At 42.3% G+C, this 20,950-nt stretch overlaps 1 protein-coding gene and 1 pseudogene across 4 annotated transcripts in view; one reads left to right on the top strand and one right to left on the bottom strand.

Annotated features, from left to right (window-relative positions):
* LOC147035003 (rhotekin-like) overlaps window positions 1–20,950 on the top strand; it is a 164,734-nt gene that overhangs the window by 32,952 nt on the left and 110,832 nt on the right. For all 4 annotated transcript variants that reach the window (XM_085892324.1, XM_085892320.1, XM_085892312.1 and 1 more), the window contains exon 2: window positions 11,391–11,596. In XM_085892324.1, coding sequence (XP_085748450.1) covers window positions 11,391–11,596 — 206 coding nt within the window. The remainder of the gene's footprint in view (window positions 1–11,390; window positions 11,597–20,950) is intronic.
* On the bottom strand, window positions 1,641–6,225 carry LOC147035005 (uncharacterized; annotated as a pseudogene).

Raw genomic sequence — 20,950 nt, forward strand, 5'->3', positions numbered from 1 at the left:
AAAACGTTCTACCTCCTCTTGCTCTGTGTCCGTGCGTAAAGAATCACCGTAAGTCTTATTTAAGATGCCGTGACTCTTGCAGAAATGCCAAAGCCACCCATAACTTGTCTGGATATATATATATATATATATATATATATATATATATATATATATATATATATATATATATATATATATATATTCCCATGTGTTTCGCGAGCATGTTAGCAGCTGAACGAAGCTCTACACCTTACACCATAAGAACACTGCTGAACGTAAAAGCTGTACACTGCCTGTTCAAGTTTTCTTGTCTTGCGATACTTTTCATGTGCTTCCTCGTACCCACTGTCGAACCACTTTTAGAACTATCCACTCGAAACTTTAATGAAAATTGTTTGAGCTTGTCCTTGCTTCTACGAATATCAGACAATGTTTGCTTCTTCACATCGTACTCATCACACATGGAGGTAACCATTACACCAGAGTTGAACTTTGCAATTGGCTTCAATTTGTGCACCACACTCAGATTCACATGCTTTCACTTTGCACCACTGTCAATAGAAGCCAGGGTAAATCACTCGTACAACTTATACACAAATAAAACGCACATGCACTCATAAATTTAAAGGCTCAATGACACACGATCTGACCTGGAAGATGGTCGTAACGACGTCTTCCGGGTCAGATTGTGTGTTGTATTCTGCCCACATAGTCCGGGAGCCCATGGAGATTTGTTTAGCATTGCGATTTGTTTAGCTTGCAAGGTTTGAGGCTTGGAATGTGATGAGATACAACATGGGACCCTCAAACGGGCATTCTTAAGTTTCATCTCCCATACCATTCCTGGGGGCGACCACTATAAAGTACCCCCAAATTCAAGTTTAATTAGCATGATTGAGTATATGAATGAAACCAGTGCCAAAATGTTCTGCGAGAGGGAAGAAATAAAGATCCGCCATTCTTAAGTGTCAACTCCTGTACTTAGCCTACTTAAGAACGCCCCTAATTTGCGCTAATTAGCATGATTGAGTACAAAAATGAGACTTGCACCAAAATATCCAGTAGGGTACCCTGACTAGGTTTCGGCCATTGTTGAGTGTCAAATCCTGTACCAAGTCCAGTTAAGAACGGGTCAAAGGTCAGGGTCAGTGCTGCCGAGGGGGTTAATTAGCATAATTAGGTACATGAATGCAACCAGCGCTAAATTGTTCATCTTTGGGGTGAAAATCAAGATCTGCCATTCTTGAGTGTCAACTCCTGTACTTTGTCCACTTAAGAACGCTCCTAATTAGCACTAATTACCAGGTTAATTAGCATGATTGAGTACAAAGATGGAAGTTTGGCCAAAATGTCTATCAGACCACCCTGTCCATGGATTGGCCATTCTTAAGTGTCAACTCCTGTACCTTGTCCACAGAACGGGGATAAAATGAATGAACAATATACATTGTATATGCGAAAACAGTTTAATAGAATTTGAAACAAAATTACAACATGGACGAAAATGCGATAGTGACTGCTGATAATTGGTACTCAGTTGTAATGATCACTATTAATTATATGAAATTACTGATGGAGTTATTTCTAACTGTAGTTTGATTGTATTGATGACATTAAAGAAGTCACAGGTAGCAACTGGTTGTTGTGCATCGTGTTCCTTAATCATCTTCTGTCCAGTCTGACTCGTCATCCGATGAGACGGTCATGTTCTCTTCGATACTTTCATCACCATTGAGCTCATCTTCCTCTGGAACCAGGGTGTTTGGCATCTGTGGCCCTTCATGCCAAATTGGCTGATAATATTCATTGTTAAAGTCCCAACCATTTGATTCCGTAGGGTGCTGTTGGATTTCGGCGACATCAGCATTCAGCCACATGTGAGCAACAAATGATGCACGTTTCATATGCATAATGTTCTCTGCCTCACATGGTGGAATGGCACTTGCATTTGTGCCCTTAAGTTTCTCCAAGGGGTTCTTTGCTGTCGACTTTGGTCCATAGCCCTTTTCAAACACCTTGTACCGATAACCATTGTGTGTCACCTTGCTGGTGTCCTTTGCACCATACATGATTGTGGTGAAAGTTTGCAGGGTCTTTCGAGTTTTTGACTTAGTTCTGTTTCGGTCGCTAGGCTTTGGAATGCTTTCTGTGCCTCTTTATTCTTTTCCAGCTTAGCAAATGGTTTGACTTTGCCTTTGCGAACAAATGCCGAAGTGTAGTCACTGCCTGTGAACGCGTGAAATCCCAGCAATGCTGCACATATCTGAGGTCCAAGTAACTCATAGATGTCGGAAATGCTGATATATCTTCGGTTATTCTTAGCTCCAGTACCAACATCCATCCACAAGGGTGATAAACTTGCTGCAGTGATGCAGCATGACGATTGCTATGTCTGTATCTGAAGCACGAATGACTATGTCCCCTTGTTTCTCAGTACTGTCCACAGATTTTGCATGGAGACATATCTTCGTATCTGCCTCTTCGTGGTTGTTTCTAAGGTATTCAACGGAATCACGTCTGAACTCCATCAACGACTTCGTAGTGATAGCATTCTCTGGGAATGTCAAGATAGAGCTGACGGCTTCCGATGATCTGTTTGTATGCCTGGTCTTGCCATTCTCTCGCTCGGAACTTTGGGAGCTGTCTCTTAAATGACCTTGATTTCAGGGCATTGCTTAGATCTTTCGGTCGTTTTTGTTCTGGGCCAGTTATCAAAAACTCGCGGTCATCTGCTCCTCTCCTTCCCCATTCCATGTCTTTCAAAGATGGCTGTGGGTAATCATCGAAGACTAGATGAACTTCCACACTCAACAGCGCCACTGTTTGAATCAGTATGCTTCTTGCGAGACCCCCATAGGTGGCTGGCTGATTTGGTGGTAGGGAATGGAGAAGAAATGGGCCATCGATAATGCAAGCACGTTTGAATGCAGGACTGCATTCAGCATCATTTACCTTTGACTCCAGTAATTTGAAGAGACCACTTTTTTCTGTTTTTGCCATAGTTCCATCTGTACTGCACATTGACAAAGGGACTGGTGTGAGTGGATATTCAAAAATGAACGGCTAGTACCACAAGGCGGCCCATCAGATATTTTCTTGTTTTCTGTTCTTCGGTTCTTTGTACATCCATCTGAGAAGGTCTTCAGTTTTGCCTTTGTTATTTTCTCTTCAAACCTGTTGGGATCAGCAATGCAGGAATCTAGGAAATCTTGGTGGCGTGCCTGTCCATCTTTTGGAATTCTGAGCAGACTTTCACGAATCTCATCACTGGTAGCCTTCCTGGTGTAAATGTTAAACAGTTTATTCTGTGATGCTTCTGTTTCGACTTCCATCTCAAAGGGATTGCAAGAGTCTTCTATTTGTTTCATGATCTTCAAGTCGCGCATATCATGATCTATTCGTGCAGGTCGGAGTTCTGCAGCAACATCATCATTCACAATCAAACCTGCCATCTCTTGCACAAGGCTTATGAAAGAAGCCCTGGTAGATTTCGTGACCATCCATCTCAAATGAGCAGTATAACTATTTGTGGCAGATTATATCCCTGTGAGGCAAGTCGCTGCATCAGCGTTGACCGTTTGCTCAAGAGTTAAATCGACAAGAACACGGCTGAAAGCATGGTCAGTTCTTCGGACAGTGAACGCACCTTTCTCAAGAATTTCTTGGAGTCCGGGGTGCGATTCGTCGATATTCATCAGGTCAAGCTGGAATTTTGTCAACCATCTGCAAAGTTGACATGGTTTGTAGCGAAGTAGAGGTCTATGACTGCAATCAGTGTGAAGATTTATAGATCTATGTCATTTGTTCTGATCGCTCTCTCCAGGTTATGGTAAAGACGAATATAATCGATGTACATCATCCAAAATTGAGCGGTGTAGCCATTTGTTCCAGATCTTGTTTCGTCTGTGTACTTGGTATAGGCAGTTTTTCCAGCAACGAAGACATCTGATGCACCTATTGACTCGAGTGCAACTTCACCACTGTGTACACTGTTGATGAATTCCTCTAGTCGATCCTTTTCCTCTTAGGTCTTCATGAATGCCAAAAAGGGGAGGATCTCAAAGGCAAGGGCTAGTATTGAATGCAACCTTTTGCAGCGATTAAAATGTTTTCCTGATCGGAAGCCGTTTAGTTATGCTGGGGCTAGGATGTCAGTATCAGTTAGCATGTCAGGTCCTCCTGAATCAGAGATGATCTTCCCGACTGCTTTAAAAAATGCCATCTCGATGTGAAACACACCTGGCATTATGAAGACGTCATCAAATTGGGGCTTTTCTGTGGCTTGAATCTGCATGGTAGGTTTTGCCGCATTCAGGTCATACGTGACAATTCCAAATTTCTGCTCACACTCTTTGGCGCATCTTTGGGCTGTGATGAGCGTCTCTTGTATGACGTCAAGACTAGTGATTGGCTGTCTCAGGTAGGGCATGTATCAGACCTCTTGTCTTCGTAGTTTTTTGCATTATACCCGACCCACATTGGAACCTTGCCTACATCTTGAGCAGGACTCATCATCCACATCAGGTCCAAGTTTCTTGCAGCACCACTGACATCAGGGAAGTTGAAGACATCTACATGCTTGTAACTGAAAACTGTCATTTTTGGTTTTTTTACGATATGGTTCCAGTGATACCTCTTGTTGCTCCAGTGATCGTTTTCACCCCTTCCTGGTGCTAGGGACTATTGGCGGCAATGAGACGGACTCGCTTGGTTCAACTGACCTTGTTTCTTCTGATTCATCTGGTATATTCTGATACATTATTCCCATTGTATCATGTAGTGTCTGCTCCAGATAATGTATTTGTCAACTCGTCGAAGTTATCAAATGCAACACCCATTGGCTTGTCTTAGATGGTTCCATCAGGACAGGACAGTCGCCTTTCTTGAAGTTGCTCTGCTGTTTCTGTTTCCAATTCCTCTAAGCTGTTGTAATTTATGCAGTGCCCAAATCGATTCTGCACAACCTTTTTACTACCTGTGACAGATTTCACAGCGACACCCAGTGCCACTTGCTTTGCTGGTTTGACTTTTCCTCTCCTAGTAATGAAGAGGGCATCATCACAGGATGATTTAACGTGGCGCATGACATGATCGGTACATTTTGTGGGATATTGTCCACAGTACAAGATGGTGAAGAAAGTAGATAACAGAGGTGGGGGGATCACCTCCCTTCAGGTCATCGAAAGTAGGATTTTCAGGCAAATCCATTTTTGAACATCAAGTCGTTGTTTCCTGAGTAGCAGAGTGGCCTTAGTCACAATTTGTTCATCATCGGAGGCATAGTCATATGCGACACGTACTGCGTCAACAGACATTTCAGAACTGTACATTATCAATCCTAATTTCTTTCCGAGTGGAGTTTGAAATTTAAGTTTGTCACCAAATTTTCCCTTCAAATTCCGCATTGGGCTTTGAGCGTTATTTAGAGGAGTTTCTGATGATGTATTGCACAAGTCCAAATACCTCACATACACGGATGTAAGGAGTTCGGGCCTTTTGTTTCTGAGGACAGATTGCTCAACATATGCTTGAATATCATCAACAGCTGACGGGTTGGTGGTACTGGTCGATGGACTTTCTGCACTCTTCCTGTCACGATCACGTACTCTATTTGCCGACATCAGAAACGAACTCTTGCAAGAGTGATGATATTTCACTTCCTTGGTGACGAGGTCAATGCCACTGATTTTAGACAAGATTTTAGCATCATTTTATACCAAAGCCGCCTCCTGAATGCTTTGGCTAGCCTCGAGTTTCGCAAGCACCAGCAACTTCAAGCCCACCCTTTTTGCGCTTTTTTTTTTTTGTGTTGCCACAAAACAAATATTGCGGTGGAATATATACCGGAAGTGGATGGCTTTTCATCTGAGGTTGCGGTAGCAGAACGTAAATGTGTTGTCATAGAGGTGTACTCGCAGTGTCACCAATGTCGACAGGTGACTGGCTGGCTGAAACTGCAGTAAAGTTTTTATAACATGATATCCATCCTTTTCCGCTGGGCTTTCAGGTAGATCAAGAACGACATCGCGGGAGACTGAATTCTCAATTTTGTTTTTTAAGCCTGTTTGATGCAGCTTTTTGTACTGTGGCCCATTGTTCACCGAATGGTAACACTTCAAGGCATGGCCTCTTTCCCGAACTCTGATGCGTATGAAGGATACAGCGTCTCTGAGGTGTCGGAACTTGGCTTGGGGTCTCAGTCCTGGCAATGTTAGGAGACAAATCAGGGTCTTGCGTATCCATTGTCACTTATCTGAAAAGGCAATATAATTTGGGATAGAACAATGTTCGGGAAAGGTTTTTTTTAAAGGAAACATTTTGTTTTGCAATCGGCAAAATGAAATTTCTTGTGTTACCAGGTTTAATTAGGACATGGCATAAATTAAATTGCCGGTAAATCGATTAAATGATATCAGGCCTAGAGACAGATATTGCAGATTAAAAAATGTTTTTATAAACATGATAAAGGATGAGATTATCACATTTGACCCGTTCTTAAGTGGACAAGGTACAGGAGTTCACACTTAAGAATGGCCAATCCATGGACAGGGTGGTCTGAGACATTTTGCCCAAACTTCCATCTTTGTACTCAATCATGCTAATTTACGTGGTAATTATCGCTAATTAGGGGCGTTCTTAAGTAGACTAAGTACAGGAGTTGACACTTAAGAATGGTGGATCTTGATTTTCACCCCAAAGATGAACAATTTAGCGCTGGTTTCATTCATGTACCTAATTATGCTATTTAACCCCCCCCCCCCCCCAGCAGCACTGACCCTGACCTTTGACTCGTTCTTAACTGGACTTGGTACAGGATTTGACACTTAAGAATGGCCGAAACTTAGTCAGGGTACCCCACTGGATATTTTGGTGCAAGTCTCATTTTTTGTACTCGATCGTGCTAATTAACGTGGTAATTGGGGGCGTTCTTAAGTAGGCTAAGTACAGGAGTTGACACTTAAGAATGGCGGATCTTTATTTCTACCTTCTCGGAGAACATTTTGGCACTGGTTTCATTCATGTACTCAATCATGCTAATTAAACTTGAATTTGGGGATACTTTAAGTGGTCGCCCCCAGGAATGGTACGGGAGATGAAAATTGAGAATGCCCGTTTTTGAGGGTCCCATGTTGTATCCCATCATATTCCAAGCCTCGAACCTTTTGTACTCGAAATGCTAAACAAATCTCCACGGGCTCCCGGACTAACACGTCACTCAGCGCCCTCTATCAGTATTATCGTGAATTACAGGAGAGCATCCCCAAACTTTTTATTTTTGGCCAATTTCTATTTTTGTCCATTGAATCCAAAATCCATTGAATCCAAAATCCATAAAATCGAGGTTTTACTGTACATGCACAATAGTTATTTAAGCATAGGTTTATGATGCAGTTAACATTGGCTAAATATGAATATCTCGGTGACATACTGTCGTATCCAGGGGGTTAAAACCCTACCTGGACGGATGGCAAAGCTTCTCCCTTGAAGGCTACAACCGAGACTCAGGGATTAATGCGCTCACGTTTACAGGGCGTAATGGCGGAGAGGCGAACCAGCACGGGGAGGAGCACAACACAAGGTGCTGCACCAGGACAGCACAATGCTACAGTGTCTTAAAAGGAATACATTTAATGGATATTAAAACAAATATTCACAAAGGACATTAATTCAAAAGGAAATGATTAATGGTATGAAATAAATAAATCCTACAGTTGAGGCCTCGCACACAGACTCAAATCAAGACAACGGGGAAGCAAAATTAAAATAAAAGGCCTACTGTTAACGACTCCTGTTATGAAATTCCAAGAGTTCATCATACAGATTGATCATCAGCCCCTGTCATACATACAGAATTGTAAGATTGACAGTGAGAGGATAATGCGGTGGGCGTTGTTCTGACAGAACTATCGGTTCTATATTCAAGCCATTAAGGGATACAAAAATGGGTGAGCTAATTGTACGAGTCGACTGTGATTGTTTCTTTTTGGCTTGTTTTGCACCCTCTAATTTTAACTGACTGTTGCAAAAAAATAACATGTATTTGCAAAAATATTTTTCGAAAGGTGGGGCTTATTTGTCAGTTAAAACTTAGATGTTGTGCTATTTGTGAGTAAGCATGAGTAAATGCTGAAAAATGAACGACTAAAATTTACATTTATATGTTATAGTTTTTGTGTGGCACAGATCGGTAAATTGTCATATAAACTGCTTGATGTAATGAGCTAATTTTGACTGTAAATGACAGTATTGTACTGTAAACTGCCTGGTGAGATTTTTGAAGGTGCTGCAATGTTCTCAGACAAAACTTCCAGGATGGACTATAATCCCAGTTCCTGAAAGGCAAGGGATTGTTCTGTGATACTATATAAACCCGCAAGAGGGAGGTGTAGGGAGACGGGTGATGTGACGAGTCGTGTGTTTGATCATCCCTCTGCTCAATTTAACTCTGAGTGAACGAGGTGTTAATGTCCAGAACGGTTGTTAATGCATGGAGCCGATTATAACCTGGTTGATTAAAACTCGTGAAGATTGTGCATCGGGAAATAATTTTCTTTGAGCTCTTTAATCATCCTGGATGGTCCAATGTACGGAAGAGAACACCCCGTTAAGACTCGATCATTCAACAACTCTGGTGGACGAGGTGAACACGTGTGAGTTGAGCCAGCAGGACTGGGACACTGGGCGGCGAAAACAACTCAACGCGGGAATTGGAGTTGGACATTGTATGTAATAGTGAACTTCCTCATTTGACTTTGTATCTGTTTATTTGAAATACAAGTTTCAAAAACGTTTCTCTGTTGATGTAGTCACTGTAACACCACTCAGAAGTCACTGACCCCTTCTGAAAAAGATCCATTTGATTGGTAGCTGACCTGTACATTCGTTCACAACCTTGGATTGCAGTCGTTGGAGAACATGCTGGGTTCGGCATCACAAATAACATACGTACATTAAAGGGAAGGAAAACCCGAAGGTGCGTGTATCACCCCTGACAGTGGTGTCATTACTTTTTCTCACAGAGCTGAGAGTACATTATGTGTTCTTGGGATATTGTGAGTGTGAAGTTGAAATATTTTGTGAATTTGACAAGATTTTTGCACTCGATCACTTGGTGAAAGTACTGCATGTCAAAGGGTTTGATTACATCATGTAATGGTGCAAGCTTTCAAATCTGGATTAAAAGAACAACTCTGGTAAGTACTCTAAGTGCTTTGATAAAGGTTTTCTCTACCCACCCATTCCTGTTGAAAAATGGAGCAGCTTGTTTGATGCTTCATTGACAGTATTTGTGACATTTTGAGTACAAGAAACTTCAACCTTTCAAAGAACAAGTAAAAAATTAAATAAAATGTCATAGCCCCCTTTGTTTTAGTAATTTTGCCCTACGGAATTAAAGGGTTAGCCTATATTTATGTACAACTAACATGGACGCCAGTCTAACAGTCGGCCCTCTTTGATCAGATCGCAAAATAACATGAGGGGCACATGTACGCCATCATGTACTGTGCTTGTGCCTTGTTTGAACAAAATCAGACCATGCATGTCTGAGAAATAGTTGGGGACACATTTAAGTTACAAAATGGTCGGCAGTTGACCATCTTAAGGCCCTGTCACACCTTGACGATTTAGCCAGCGTATGGCTGACGTATGCAAAATTTGGCTAAAACGCTGGCACACGTCGAATACGTTATGGGTAAGTTTGTATACGTTAAGAGCACACTGGCATACGCCGTAGTACGCCGAGGTGTTAGACAAATTTTCCATGCTTGAAATTTTTCGACGTATGCCAGCGTATGACACACGTTCCGCATAATGCTGGTCATAAGTTGTAGGCAAGTTATGCGATCGTTGACACATGTCGACACGCGTTACTTGTACTTTACTCACAAGTCGAAACTCATCAATGTAATAGTTAGTGTCAGTGTTCCAGACTCCCTGTTTTGTTTTTTTTTTGGGGGGGGGGGGTTTCTTCGGTATGACGGTGATGTTAACACTTCGATTTCTAGTGCAGTTATAATATAATTAATAGGCTGCCGCTCAATGATTTAAATCGTAACCGCACTAGAAATCAAAGTGTCAACATCAGTCACACCGAAGAAAAAACAAAAACCAGGGAATCTGGAGCACTGATGCTAACCATGACATTGACACGTTTCGACTTATGAGTAACGTATGTCGACATGTGTCAACGATCGCGTAGCGTGCCTACAACTTATGCCAGCGTATGCAGAATGTGTGTCGTACGTCGAGAAATTTTCAACATGCTGAAAATTTCTCGATACACTCTGCATATGACGTATGCCAGCGTACTACGACGTATGTCAGCGTGCTATTAACGTATACAAAACTTACCCATAACGTATTTGACGTGTGCCAGCTTGGTTCGGCAAATTTTTCATTCGCTGGCTTAAACGTCAAGGTGTGACGGAGCCTTTAGATCTTCTCTGGAAAAAAAATCAATAACGGGCATATGTAAGCCATCATTCTTTGTCAGTGTGCCAAGTTTGAACAACATCGGTAAATGCATGTCTGAGAAATGGTTGAGGTCATGTTCAACATTCGGGGGTTACAACTAAAATGGCCGCCAGTCTGCCATCTTGGATATGATCTCAAAAAAAAAAAAATGACGTGCCTATGTGTACCATCATGTGTTGTATTTTTGCCAAGTAGGAATAAAATCGGTCCATATATGTCTGGCATATGATTGCGGACGCACGGACATGAAAATCGAGACCAAATCCATAAGCCCCCATTTCGGAATAAGTCCAACAGCAGGCTAATAATACAAATCCGCCCACTTCACAGAGGACTGTTTTGAGAGGGATCTACAGGCAGGATTCTTGGGCACACCACTGAGATGATGATATTTGAAGGTGGATTCTGTGTGCATAGTCTTCACCAATAGGCTCAGCACAAGTGGCACAGATATCCACAGGAAATTACCATGGTCCATCTGTCCAAAAAGACAGTGTGTAGCAGCCACTTGAACTTTCACAAGTTTTAGATCAAACCAGAAATTACTAAAATTAAAAATTGCAGGATTGAAGAAGGAAGTAAAAGTATAATGTCATCAGTCCCGGGTGTAATGAGGATATGCTGAATCGTACCTGCCCACTGCCGAATCAAAATACTGGAGTATTTCTGACCGCTGTAGGTTTTGATTCAACTTTTAGGCATATTATCTGTCGTGTCAAACACATTAAATATCCTGGATCTTTATTTGAAAATTGAGAAGCTCCAAGTGTTTGAATTGTAATTGAAGATTTATGGTTGGGTTTTTATTTTTATTTTTTATAGAAACTGATCTTGAAATGGGAAGAGCAGATGCTTATTAAGCTTCTAATGTTTTGGAATTTAGTGTCTGCCAATATATTCTCGGCTGTTGATTTACACTCCCTTTATTGTAGGACAAGGACGCCTGGGAGGAACTGGAGAGAGAACAGAATGTGCGAGAGAGTCTTAGTCGTCTGCTGCAAGCTTGCACCCAGCAGCAACAGGCCCTTGAGGCAGCTAAAGCACTGCGTACCTGTGATGCACGCATTATGGGCCGCCTTTCTAAGATGCAGAGGAGCCGTGAAGAAAAGGTTCACAACCGTGACGCAGCACCTGGACGGTAATGTCTGTGATTGTTGCCTCCATATTTGGTGTATTTTTTTTCTTTTTTTCTTTCTTTTTTGTTGCAACAGCTAATGCACAACAAGTTGAAAATAATATTGGAGCCTCAAGATAGGTGTCATTTTTCGATCCTTTTTGTTTTCTTCGCATAAATTCTTGAAAGTAGACAGGTGCAGAGATGCACTTACCATTGAGTTCCCTAGTCAGTCTATTGTTGACGTGACTATAAGGGTGTTACATCACTAAGTGTGCCATACCATGGATGAACGTTTAACTCTTGACCCGTCTGCTCGCACTGATTGCTGATGTGCGTTAAAGATCCTATGCATGTTGTCTTTCGATGAAGTGTCCTGAGCAAATTTTGAAATTTCCTACCCTAACCTACATCAGGCACTGCATCAGCATCGCTTCTGTGGTCCCTGGAAATGATGTTTTTCATGGCCACATGCTAAATAGGAGAGAAGATGTGGTTTAAAAAAACAAACAACTGAAGAATGTGCATATATTCAATAAAAACAATTTTGGTATTTATTACATTTGGAATGCACAAGCATGCCTGACTGTTAGCTCTCTGCCACATTACCATCAGTTTTCTTTGAGAACATGGAGCAAAACCACATTGCACATCAAGTTAACTGTTTTTGTTTCACTGCTTGCATTTGCAGTGTAAACCAGACTCGAAGCATCAACAGACTTTGTATAGGCCTACAGGGTGGCCAATGATGCTCAGCCATTTGTTAAATATTGTTTGCACCCCTCCATTTGATCCCCTCCCTTCACTCCTTAGCTAAGCCTGGTGTTGGCCAAACAGTTAAGGTGGCTGGCTTAAGATCTTAGGGTCTTGAGTTGAAGCCCTTGTCGTCCCGTTGAATTTACACCAGGCGGGTTGACTCGGCCTGTTCTCCTTCCGAGGCTGGCAAAATGAATACCAGCTTACTGGGAACAGGGACATTGCATAACAGGGCACAGGTGCACCCACAGAAAATGATGCAGTCAAGCAGTCACAGGTATTGATGGTTTTGTGGGTCTTTGGGTCCTAAAGGGTCTTATGGGTCTTTGGGGTCAAATCGGTCTTCAAGATCTTTAAGGTCTTGTGGGTATTAAACGGTCTGAGGGATATTGGACATCTTAAAGGGCTTTGGGGATACAAAGGGGTTTTGGGGTCTTAAGGGTCTTTTGGAGTCTTTAAGGTCAAAGACGTTTTAAAGAGTCTTCGAAGCTCTAAGGGATCTCAGCAGTCTTATGGGTCGATTGGTTTAAAAGCTACATTCCAATAGTATGTAATTAATATAGTACGTGTAATATAGTACGTACGTGTAATAATTAATGCAACTGACATTCAAAGAGTATGTCATTCATAGACATCTTGTGACACACAGACCTGAACTGAGTTATTTATATATATATATATATATATATATATATATATATATATATATATATATATATATATATATAATTTTTTTTTTTTTTTTAAAGTGTTTGTTTGTCTGCACGCGCTAACCTCCTGAATGGTGAAAGACAGGAGGAAACCTCTGAAACAAAAAATGTCCGGACGGGCCCCAGGAAGGTTATGTGTGAGGTGGCGAGGCCCCTCAGCTGGGGTGGGGGGTGGATTTTAGACGGTAGTTTATATTAATTGGGATTTTACGGCCGCGGCCACCGTTGAAATTGATTACGATGGGCGCGGCCGTAAAATCCCATTAAATATAAACTACCGTCTAAAATCCTCCCCCCCCCAGCTGAGGAGCCTTGCCACTGAGCCTATAACCTTCCCGGGGCCCGTCCAGACATTTTTTGTTTCCCCCTAACCAACCTTTTAGGCTATGACTGCTGTGGCCCAATAGGGAACTGATACTGGGCTCATGTCAGACTGATGTACAGAAGATTAAATTCATTCAAAAAGAACCCGGGCAACGCTGGGTGTATTCAGATATATACTATATATATATATATATATATATATATATATATATATATATATATATATATATATATATATATATATATATATATATATATACTATATATATATATATATATATATATATATATATAATCAAAGTACCCGTCTAAAAAGACGGGTAATTCATAAATGAAAGCATATGTCGGTTACTCACAGTTTTTGGAGTCAATTTTGTTACGTAGAGGTCTCTTCGGTCGTCTACTGCAGCACATTTTTAAAAACAACTTCCTTGTTTTCTTGTCTGGGGCATGGACATGCAGCTTTGATCTTGATCCAACTCTTGATGCTGCAACATACAACATTCCGTGTGAGAGAACAGGTGAACGCAGATCTAGTCCGATTATGCTGAACGTCTGTCCATGTGCTTTGTTTATTGTCGTGGCAAAGCAAGGTCGTAAGGGAAATTGTAATCTACGGAACTGGAATGGCAGGTCACTGTCGGATGGTATAAGTGGTATCCTTGGAATTGATGCATGTTTTCCTGCTGCCGGTCCATTAATCAGGATTACTTCAATCACATTTGGGCTCATTCGGTAGACTGTACAGCGGGTGCCATTCATGATATTTCATGGATCCAATGAATGTAGAACAATAACTGGGCAGCCCACTTTCAGCTTAAGTTTGTGTGGTGGTATCCCTGATATTTCAATGGAATTCAGAAATTCAACGGGAAAGTGCACCACTTCCTCCAGAGTGAGTGTAGTGTTGACTGCGTTATATATCTTGACTTCTCCTGGGAAGCGGTCAAAGACAGTAGAGTTGACAGCATCCACTGTTTCATTTAGAGGTCCGAGTATCGCTCGTTCTCACAATCAGTTGTCGTTTGGAACACGTCCTGTTCATCCGACATAGATTTCCTCGATTAATTTGGATGGAGTTTTGTGCTGGTGGATCCCTTCTGGTAAAGTGATGGTGTCCGGTTTATTTTCAACAGGGTAGTCACTGTCTCCAATGTTCATGAGGAGGTCGGCGTAATTAGCAGTGGTGGGGTCGTTTGTAAGCTGTGCTCATATGTTGTCGTGCAGTCGGTACGTTGTAACGCTGTGCCATAAAGGCGATCGCTTCAGCATCGCATAGACTATGTTTGCACGTGTTCCTTGCTTCACAATGGGTAGTATTTGGCGGAAGTCTTCACAGAACATTACCAGGATGCCACCAAATGGTTTCAAATTTCCACAAATATCCTGTAGGGTCCTATCGATCGCTTCATACACGGCCCTGTGTGTCATCATAGCCTCGTCCACAACAATTGCTTTGGCTTTGTTCATCACTCTAGCGATTGCTGTCCCTTTTTTCATAGAGCAGGTTGGTGTGTCTTGTTTGTGAGCATTCAGGGGTACTTTGAAGGCAGAAGGTGGAGTACGTCCCCCTGTTAGTAAAGTTGCGGCTATACCACTCGATGCAATAGAGATATGGCCATTCGATCTGATCTTTGCGAGAATTAAATTCAAGAGGAACGTTTTACCTGTCCCTCCAGGAGCGTCAGTGCTGGTGATACCGCAGTGCTGTGTTTACTTTGTCGAGAAATAGTGCAGATATTTCTCTCTGATTTGCCATCAGCTGATGCTCGTGGTTGTTGATGTACTGGTTTTGTTCACATACGTCAATTTGCATACCGAACGTACTCCTGTGCGTGGTTTGCAACCGTTGTACGGTCAATGACAGGAAGGTTGTAGTTATCCAGAGTTTGACCTCCTTGTGCGAGGATGTGGTCTTCTATTTCCATCAAGCAAAGATTGTACATATCTCCTGCGCGGTTGTTGTCAACATGAACATTGTGGCGAGGGAAAAAATCCTCTGCTAACGCAGCTTTATGATCATTCCAGAGTGCGAGTGGGTTACTTGGTTCACAAAAAATCAACAGGACAATGAATAATTTCTGAAGACTTTCCGGGTTCTGTCCAATAGGTGCCTCTCGCAAGGCATTATGTAGATGGTTGTCATCCTCTGCAAGTCCCTTCGCCAGACATGCCTCTCAAACTTGGTAGGATTACACCTTCATGACTCCTGAGATCTTCGAACGATGTCGGACCATGTTCCTGGTGAAGCAGCATGCGTAAAAATAGCACTCTGTTTTGGATTGACCATGTAAACTCTACCGATAACAGGGCTTCTGAATACACCAGGTAAATTGTGGTTCTGGAGTTCCCCTCTTGCGTCGATTCCACTTTTTGTTGCAAGAATCCCACGTGAAATACTCTGGAACTTCATGATAAGTGTTTTTTTTCGCGAACTCATCCGTACGGCAAATGGTGAGGAATTCTGTCAAAGTTGTCTTTGGTGGTCCCGCTCTGGCATGGGCATCAGCATTGCTATTGTCAAAGTATACTCGCTGGCCATTCTCCAGGTGGATAGCCGGCTGCATCACTGGTGGATAGTGTTCATGCATCGGGAAGCCCAAGATTCGGTGAGCAGCTTCCATGGCACCCACGAACCTGGCTTCTTGATATTGTTATATTTCATCATTATTTTGTCCACCTTCAATAGTGATGATCACTTGGTCACTTCCCTTGTTTATATACTTCAGCACATATTTTACACTTTTGACTGAAGTACAAATTTCAATGTTCTTGTGGCACTTCATTTGTTTTAAAAGCCAAGGGTTGTGAGGTACAACCCACCGATTGTCTATATGCTGTCTATTTACAATCTTGGTGATTGCGATTACATTCCCTCAGTCCTCTGCGGTGCGCCTGCGGTACTTGGGATTGCTATCTTGCCCTTGTTCCGTCGCTTCCATAAAATCCTTCGGGAACATTTTTGAGCAGGATCCGTCTTTCATATATGGGCTGTTTCTGTTGAAAGGGCTGCATGGTCCATGGATCATGTTGCATTTCACCAGTTCGTGCAGTTGAAGTTCTGAATCCGGACATGGTATTTCCACAGATATGACTTGATCAATATCGTCGGGTCTGATTTTGCTTCCTGGGGACAGCCAGAGTAGTATGTGCACATGAGGGAGCCCTCTTTCCTGGAATTCGATAGAATACAGCCATGCCAGCAAGTCACCAAAAGCTCCATTCTTCAACAGATCAATCAGTTTCTTCAATTTCAAATGAAAAACACGACAGATGATATCTGGCCGGTCTGATGCTGTTTGTTTCGGTAGAAGATTTTCTGTAATTTCTGACCATTTCGGATGAGTAGTAGAGGTTATGAACAGATCTGGTCTGCCATACTTCCGCACGTACGCGATGGTATCTTGGGTGTGCTCGTGCATATAGCGTGGACCGCCCATAAATGTAGATGGTAACATGATCCTTTGCCCCACGTTCTGCGGATCAGAGTCGTTATTAAATATAGTGTCTCTGAAGTTTTGGTAGCTGTCCGCTCTTAGAGCTTTCTATTCCCATCTGAGAAAATGTAATCGTTCTGTTTCTATCTCACAGTACATGTCAACTAAAAATTGCTGGAACAGTCTGCGGTACAGTAACAAATTATTAGTCTATCGACACATGAAATGGTATGCGTAAAACTGTATTTGCGTTATTTTGCGTGCAGCGGCTGACTGCAAATATACGCTCCATCCGTCTGTGCCATAAGGAAACAGAATTGGGTACTGCAGTGTGTCGTACGCATGGTGTAATTCTGATAAATGCTGTTATGCTCCATCACGCTGGTGTAACACAATATCTCTGGTCGCAGTTGGATCCTTCGGCATTAGTATGCCTTCTTCATCACCAGATGGTGCGTTGTAACGGCGAGGATGTTGTGTGGCCGGCTGCTTGTTTTCGTGGATGACAACTCGAAGATCTTCTCTTCCTTCTTGGTTCATGCTTTCAACAGCCGTTTTCAGGTTTCTGTCGTATTTGTTGTTCTCATGCAATAACTCTGAGCTTTGTTACGATTTGTGGTTTCATACCAGTACCGATGGATGGCCAAACGTGCTTCATGTTCGGCTCGTCTGCTGTCAATGAAATAAATTTGCAGAAACTGTCGAGGTGTATTGTCTTGTGGATGGAGACTTCCAATTGTGACACACTTGACCTTGGACAGTAAAATTGGGATCCCATCCATGAATCTGTCTAGTGCAGCCAAAGCTCGTCATTTGAAATGCGCTATTATAAAGACTACGTTCTGAAGGAAATGGTCAGAATCATTATTTGTTCCTTTGAGCAGTAACAACAGATATTGAGGTGGCGTTGGGAATAAATCCAATTGGATTTTTCCACTTGCACGGCAAAATCCTGGTGGCTTGCCAGCGAATTTTTTTGCCTCGGTTATTGCATGCTATTTCCAATTCTCCAATATCTGTTTCGACGAAGAACACATTTTCATCATTCATGTAGGCTAGTGGGACCGCTGGCAACTGCAGCTGTCTTGCGTTCCTTTGTGCACGGACGTCTGGTAATCGCTGGGAAATTATTCTTCGTTTTGGTGTTCTCGGCATGTTACCACCTGGAAACTCATAAAAGTGATTAGTAATGTGCGTTTCGATTAACGGATTTTAGTTCTTGGAATATATAGCCCCCCCAGATTATTTTGGGTGCATTGCCTTTTCATGCACGTGTATGGCCTGAATGATGGAGAATTTTCCAGTGCTGCAGTGGAATTTCCAAGTACATACTGCAGTGAGAATTCCAAGTACTGCAACAGGAGTACCAAGTGTTGCAGTTGAATTGCAAAGTACTGCAGTGGGTCTTCCAATTACTGAAGTGGGGTTTCCAAGTACATAAAAGTGACTTACCGAAATGTAGTAAGATCTTGCATGCTCACAAACTGATTTTCAGGTACAATCTCACTTGATGGTCAGCTAAAAAGGAGAGTGAATAACTTTAATTTTATTTTACTTTATTTGGAGCAGGAAGGCTCCACCAAACAGGGTGGGTAGCTGTACAATTTTTGCTCAGTAGTGACTGATTGAGTTGTGAGTCAGTGGATAAAGAAAAAAATCTCTGAGCTTGACAATTTCAGGATGGTTGGATAATTTGAAGTTGATTACAGGCTGAGAGTGATTGGATCAGAAAAGTATGTTGATAAGCAAACCACCTGCATCTTTCATTCTACTTTTCAAATGCAAACCTGCAAAACTACCGAATACAAGTGTCTTTTTGCACCGTTGACTGTTCAAATCTAGAGCAAACCTAACCTGCATCTTTTTTGCACTGTTCAAATGTTATGCAAATCTGCATCTTTGTTTCACTGTTTAAATCTTTTGCACTGTTGAACAGTTGCTTGCTGGCTTAAAGGAAGGCAAGCTTGATAGCAATCTTTTTTTTTTTTTTTTTTTTAGTTTTGGCTTTTTTCTTCTGTTGTTTACAAATAAAGGTGCGTATGGGATGTTTATGAAGTGCAAGTCAGGAAAGGATAAAAAAATACTCACCTGAATGAATGCGTGGAAACCTCATTGCTCATTCCATCGATTAAAAAACATTTTTCCGTCGATAATCACAATTTTCAATCAACGTCGTAGGCGGTTTTACTTTCTTATTCAATGAAAGTGGTAACGGTTTTACTTCCTTCTTAAGAACATTGGGTGTGTCCTGCCCATTTTCACCCCAAAATTCACAATAGATAATAGTTAGTTCATAACGAAAAGTACATCTAGCCACCTTTCCGAAAGTAAATTAAATATGTGCCAATTTTCAGGTGGATACGATTTGATTTGACATCGCAAAACGAGAACAAAATTCGGCGTTTCTCTAATGGTTTTTTTTGGGTAGTCGATCTAGTCAAAAAAAAAAAAAATTCTACCCTTATTATCAGTATTTCCGTCGACATGTTGGGTAGTCGATCTAGTCAAAATTTTTTTTTGACATTTGTTCTACCCTTATCACTTTTTCCGTCGATATGTTTGTCTGTCTGTCCCTCTGTTCAGTCCAGTGCTCCGTTAATACAAGATTTCGATGAAACTTGGTTGTTAAGTTCATACCATGACCGAGTTGTGTGCAAATGAGAACCATTGCGATGGACACCATCATAGCTGAGCAACGGGACTGAAATATTTGAAAAATCATAAAAAAAAATTATTTTTTCAAAAATCGGGCCACGAAAGACTGTGGGCATTACATTCAGCCATATTGTCAAAAATTTCCAGCCAGATCCTATGAAAACTGTCGGAGAAGATAGACTTTGAATGAACCCTGGTCGAAAACAATAAAAAACGAAGTTTGTTATATCTCAGAGACTGAGTCATATATATATATATATATATATATATATATATATATATATATATATATATATATATATATATATATATATATATATATATATATATATATATATATATATATATATATATTGTTGTGGTTACCAGATTCGCAAACCACCATTCAGGTCCCTTAGGTGAGGTATCTCGGTAAGTGCATGTGTAGTTAGGCCCAAACCCGTTGTCTAGTGGGAATACATGTCATTTATGCGAGCTGCGACTCTTCAGGATAGCCGTTTTTCTTTTACTATCTTTATTTTGGACCAACCGCCATGATTACCACCACAATCACAACATCAACCACCAACCACAACGCCGCTTCACCACAACCGCCACGACCTTCCCGTCACACCTCGCAACCGTAGCATCGCCACCGTTCTTGCCCCGCTGTGGGTACCGGTGTTGGACTCGTGCAGGGTGCACGTTGAACAGCGTGTACAAAATCGCGGATTTTGTGCTTCAAAAACGGATCAAAAACGACACACGCCCACTTTTTGCCGTCCAATCGGTGAGCGAGGGGCGATTTGGCCCCGCCTCCAGAACGATCGATATATGCAAATTTGTGGATCAAAAAGCCTTCACGCCCACTTTTTCTCGGGCCAATGGGGAGCGAGGTGAAAGGTCAAAGGGAGGGGGTCAAAGGCGAAGCTACGGGGGGATAAAAGGACGGTGTTCGTCAGTCACAGGAGTGTGGAAGTCTGGAGCCCGATGCCTGCAGTAGCTGGAGAAGCTGAAGAGAGTCGAACGAGGAGAGCCCAAAGAAGAGTCCAGGGTGGAGAGTCCAGAGGTGGAGAGGCGGCAGCGGCAAAGGCAGACGAGGGGGTGCTCGCGTCGGTGCCAGGAGCTGCACGCCCGAGGGAGGCCGGCAACGCGTCCTGGCCGAGGTGGAGACGCACACCATCCTCTATACCCCGAGCATCAGCAACCCCCTCCTGTTTCCCCCCGCGCTGAGATAGTGCGACCAAGGGGGCCCCTTTCCCACCCCCTGCCAGACACTGTCCGCGAGGCCCGCGGAGTGAGGCGCCATCGCCGCTCCGCGTCTCATCACCAGACGGGTAGGCGCGACCCGGTCTCGGCCTCAGGCCCGCCTCATCCTTGAGGGTATTTCTTTTCCTTGGTTTTGGGTATGTGTTGTCGGCGCCGTCTGTGAGGTAACATTGTATAAGTGTTGCCGTGTGCTCGGTAGTCGGTATTAGCTCTGCATTGTTTTCGCTTTTATATTTGCTTTTTGTGTA

This window comes from Eptatretus burgeri, chromosome 1 (assembly GCF_056783735.1).
Source record: "Eptatretus burgeri isolate ZD-2024b chromosome 1, Ebu_testis_v1, whole genome shotgun sequence".
In the NCBI taxonomy this organism is placed as follows: domain Eukaryota; kingdom Metazoa; phylum Chordata; class Myxini; order Myxiniformes; family Myxinidae; genus Eptatretus; species Eptatretus burgeri.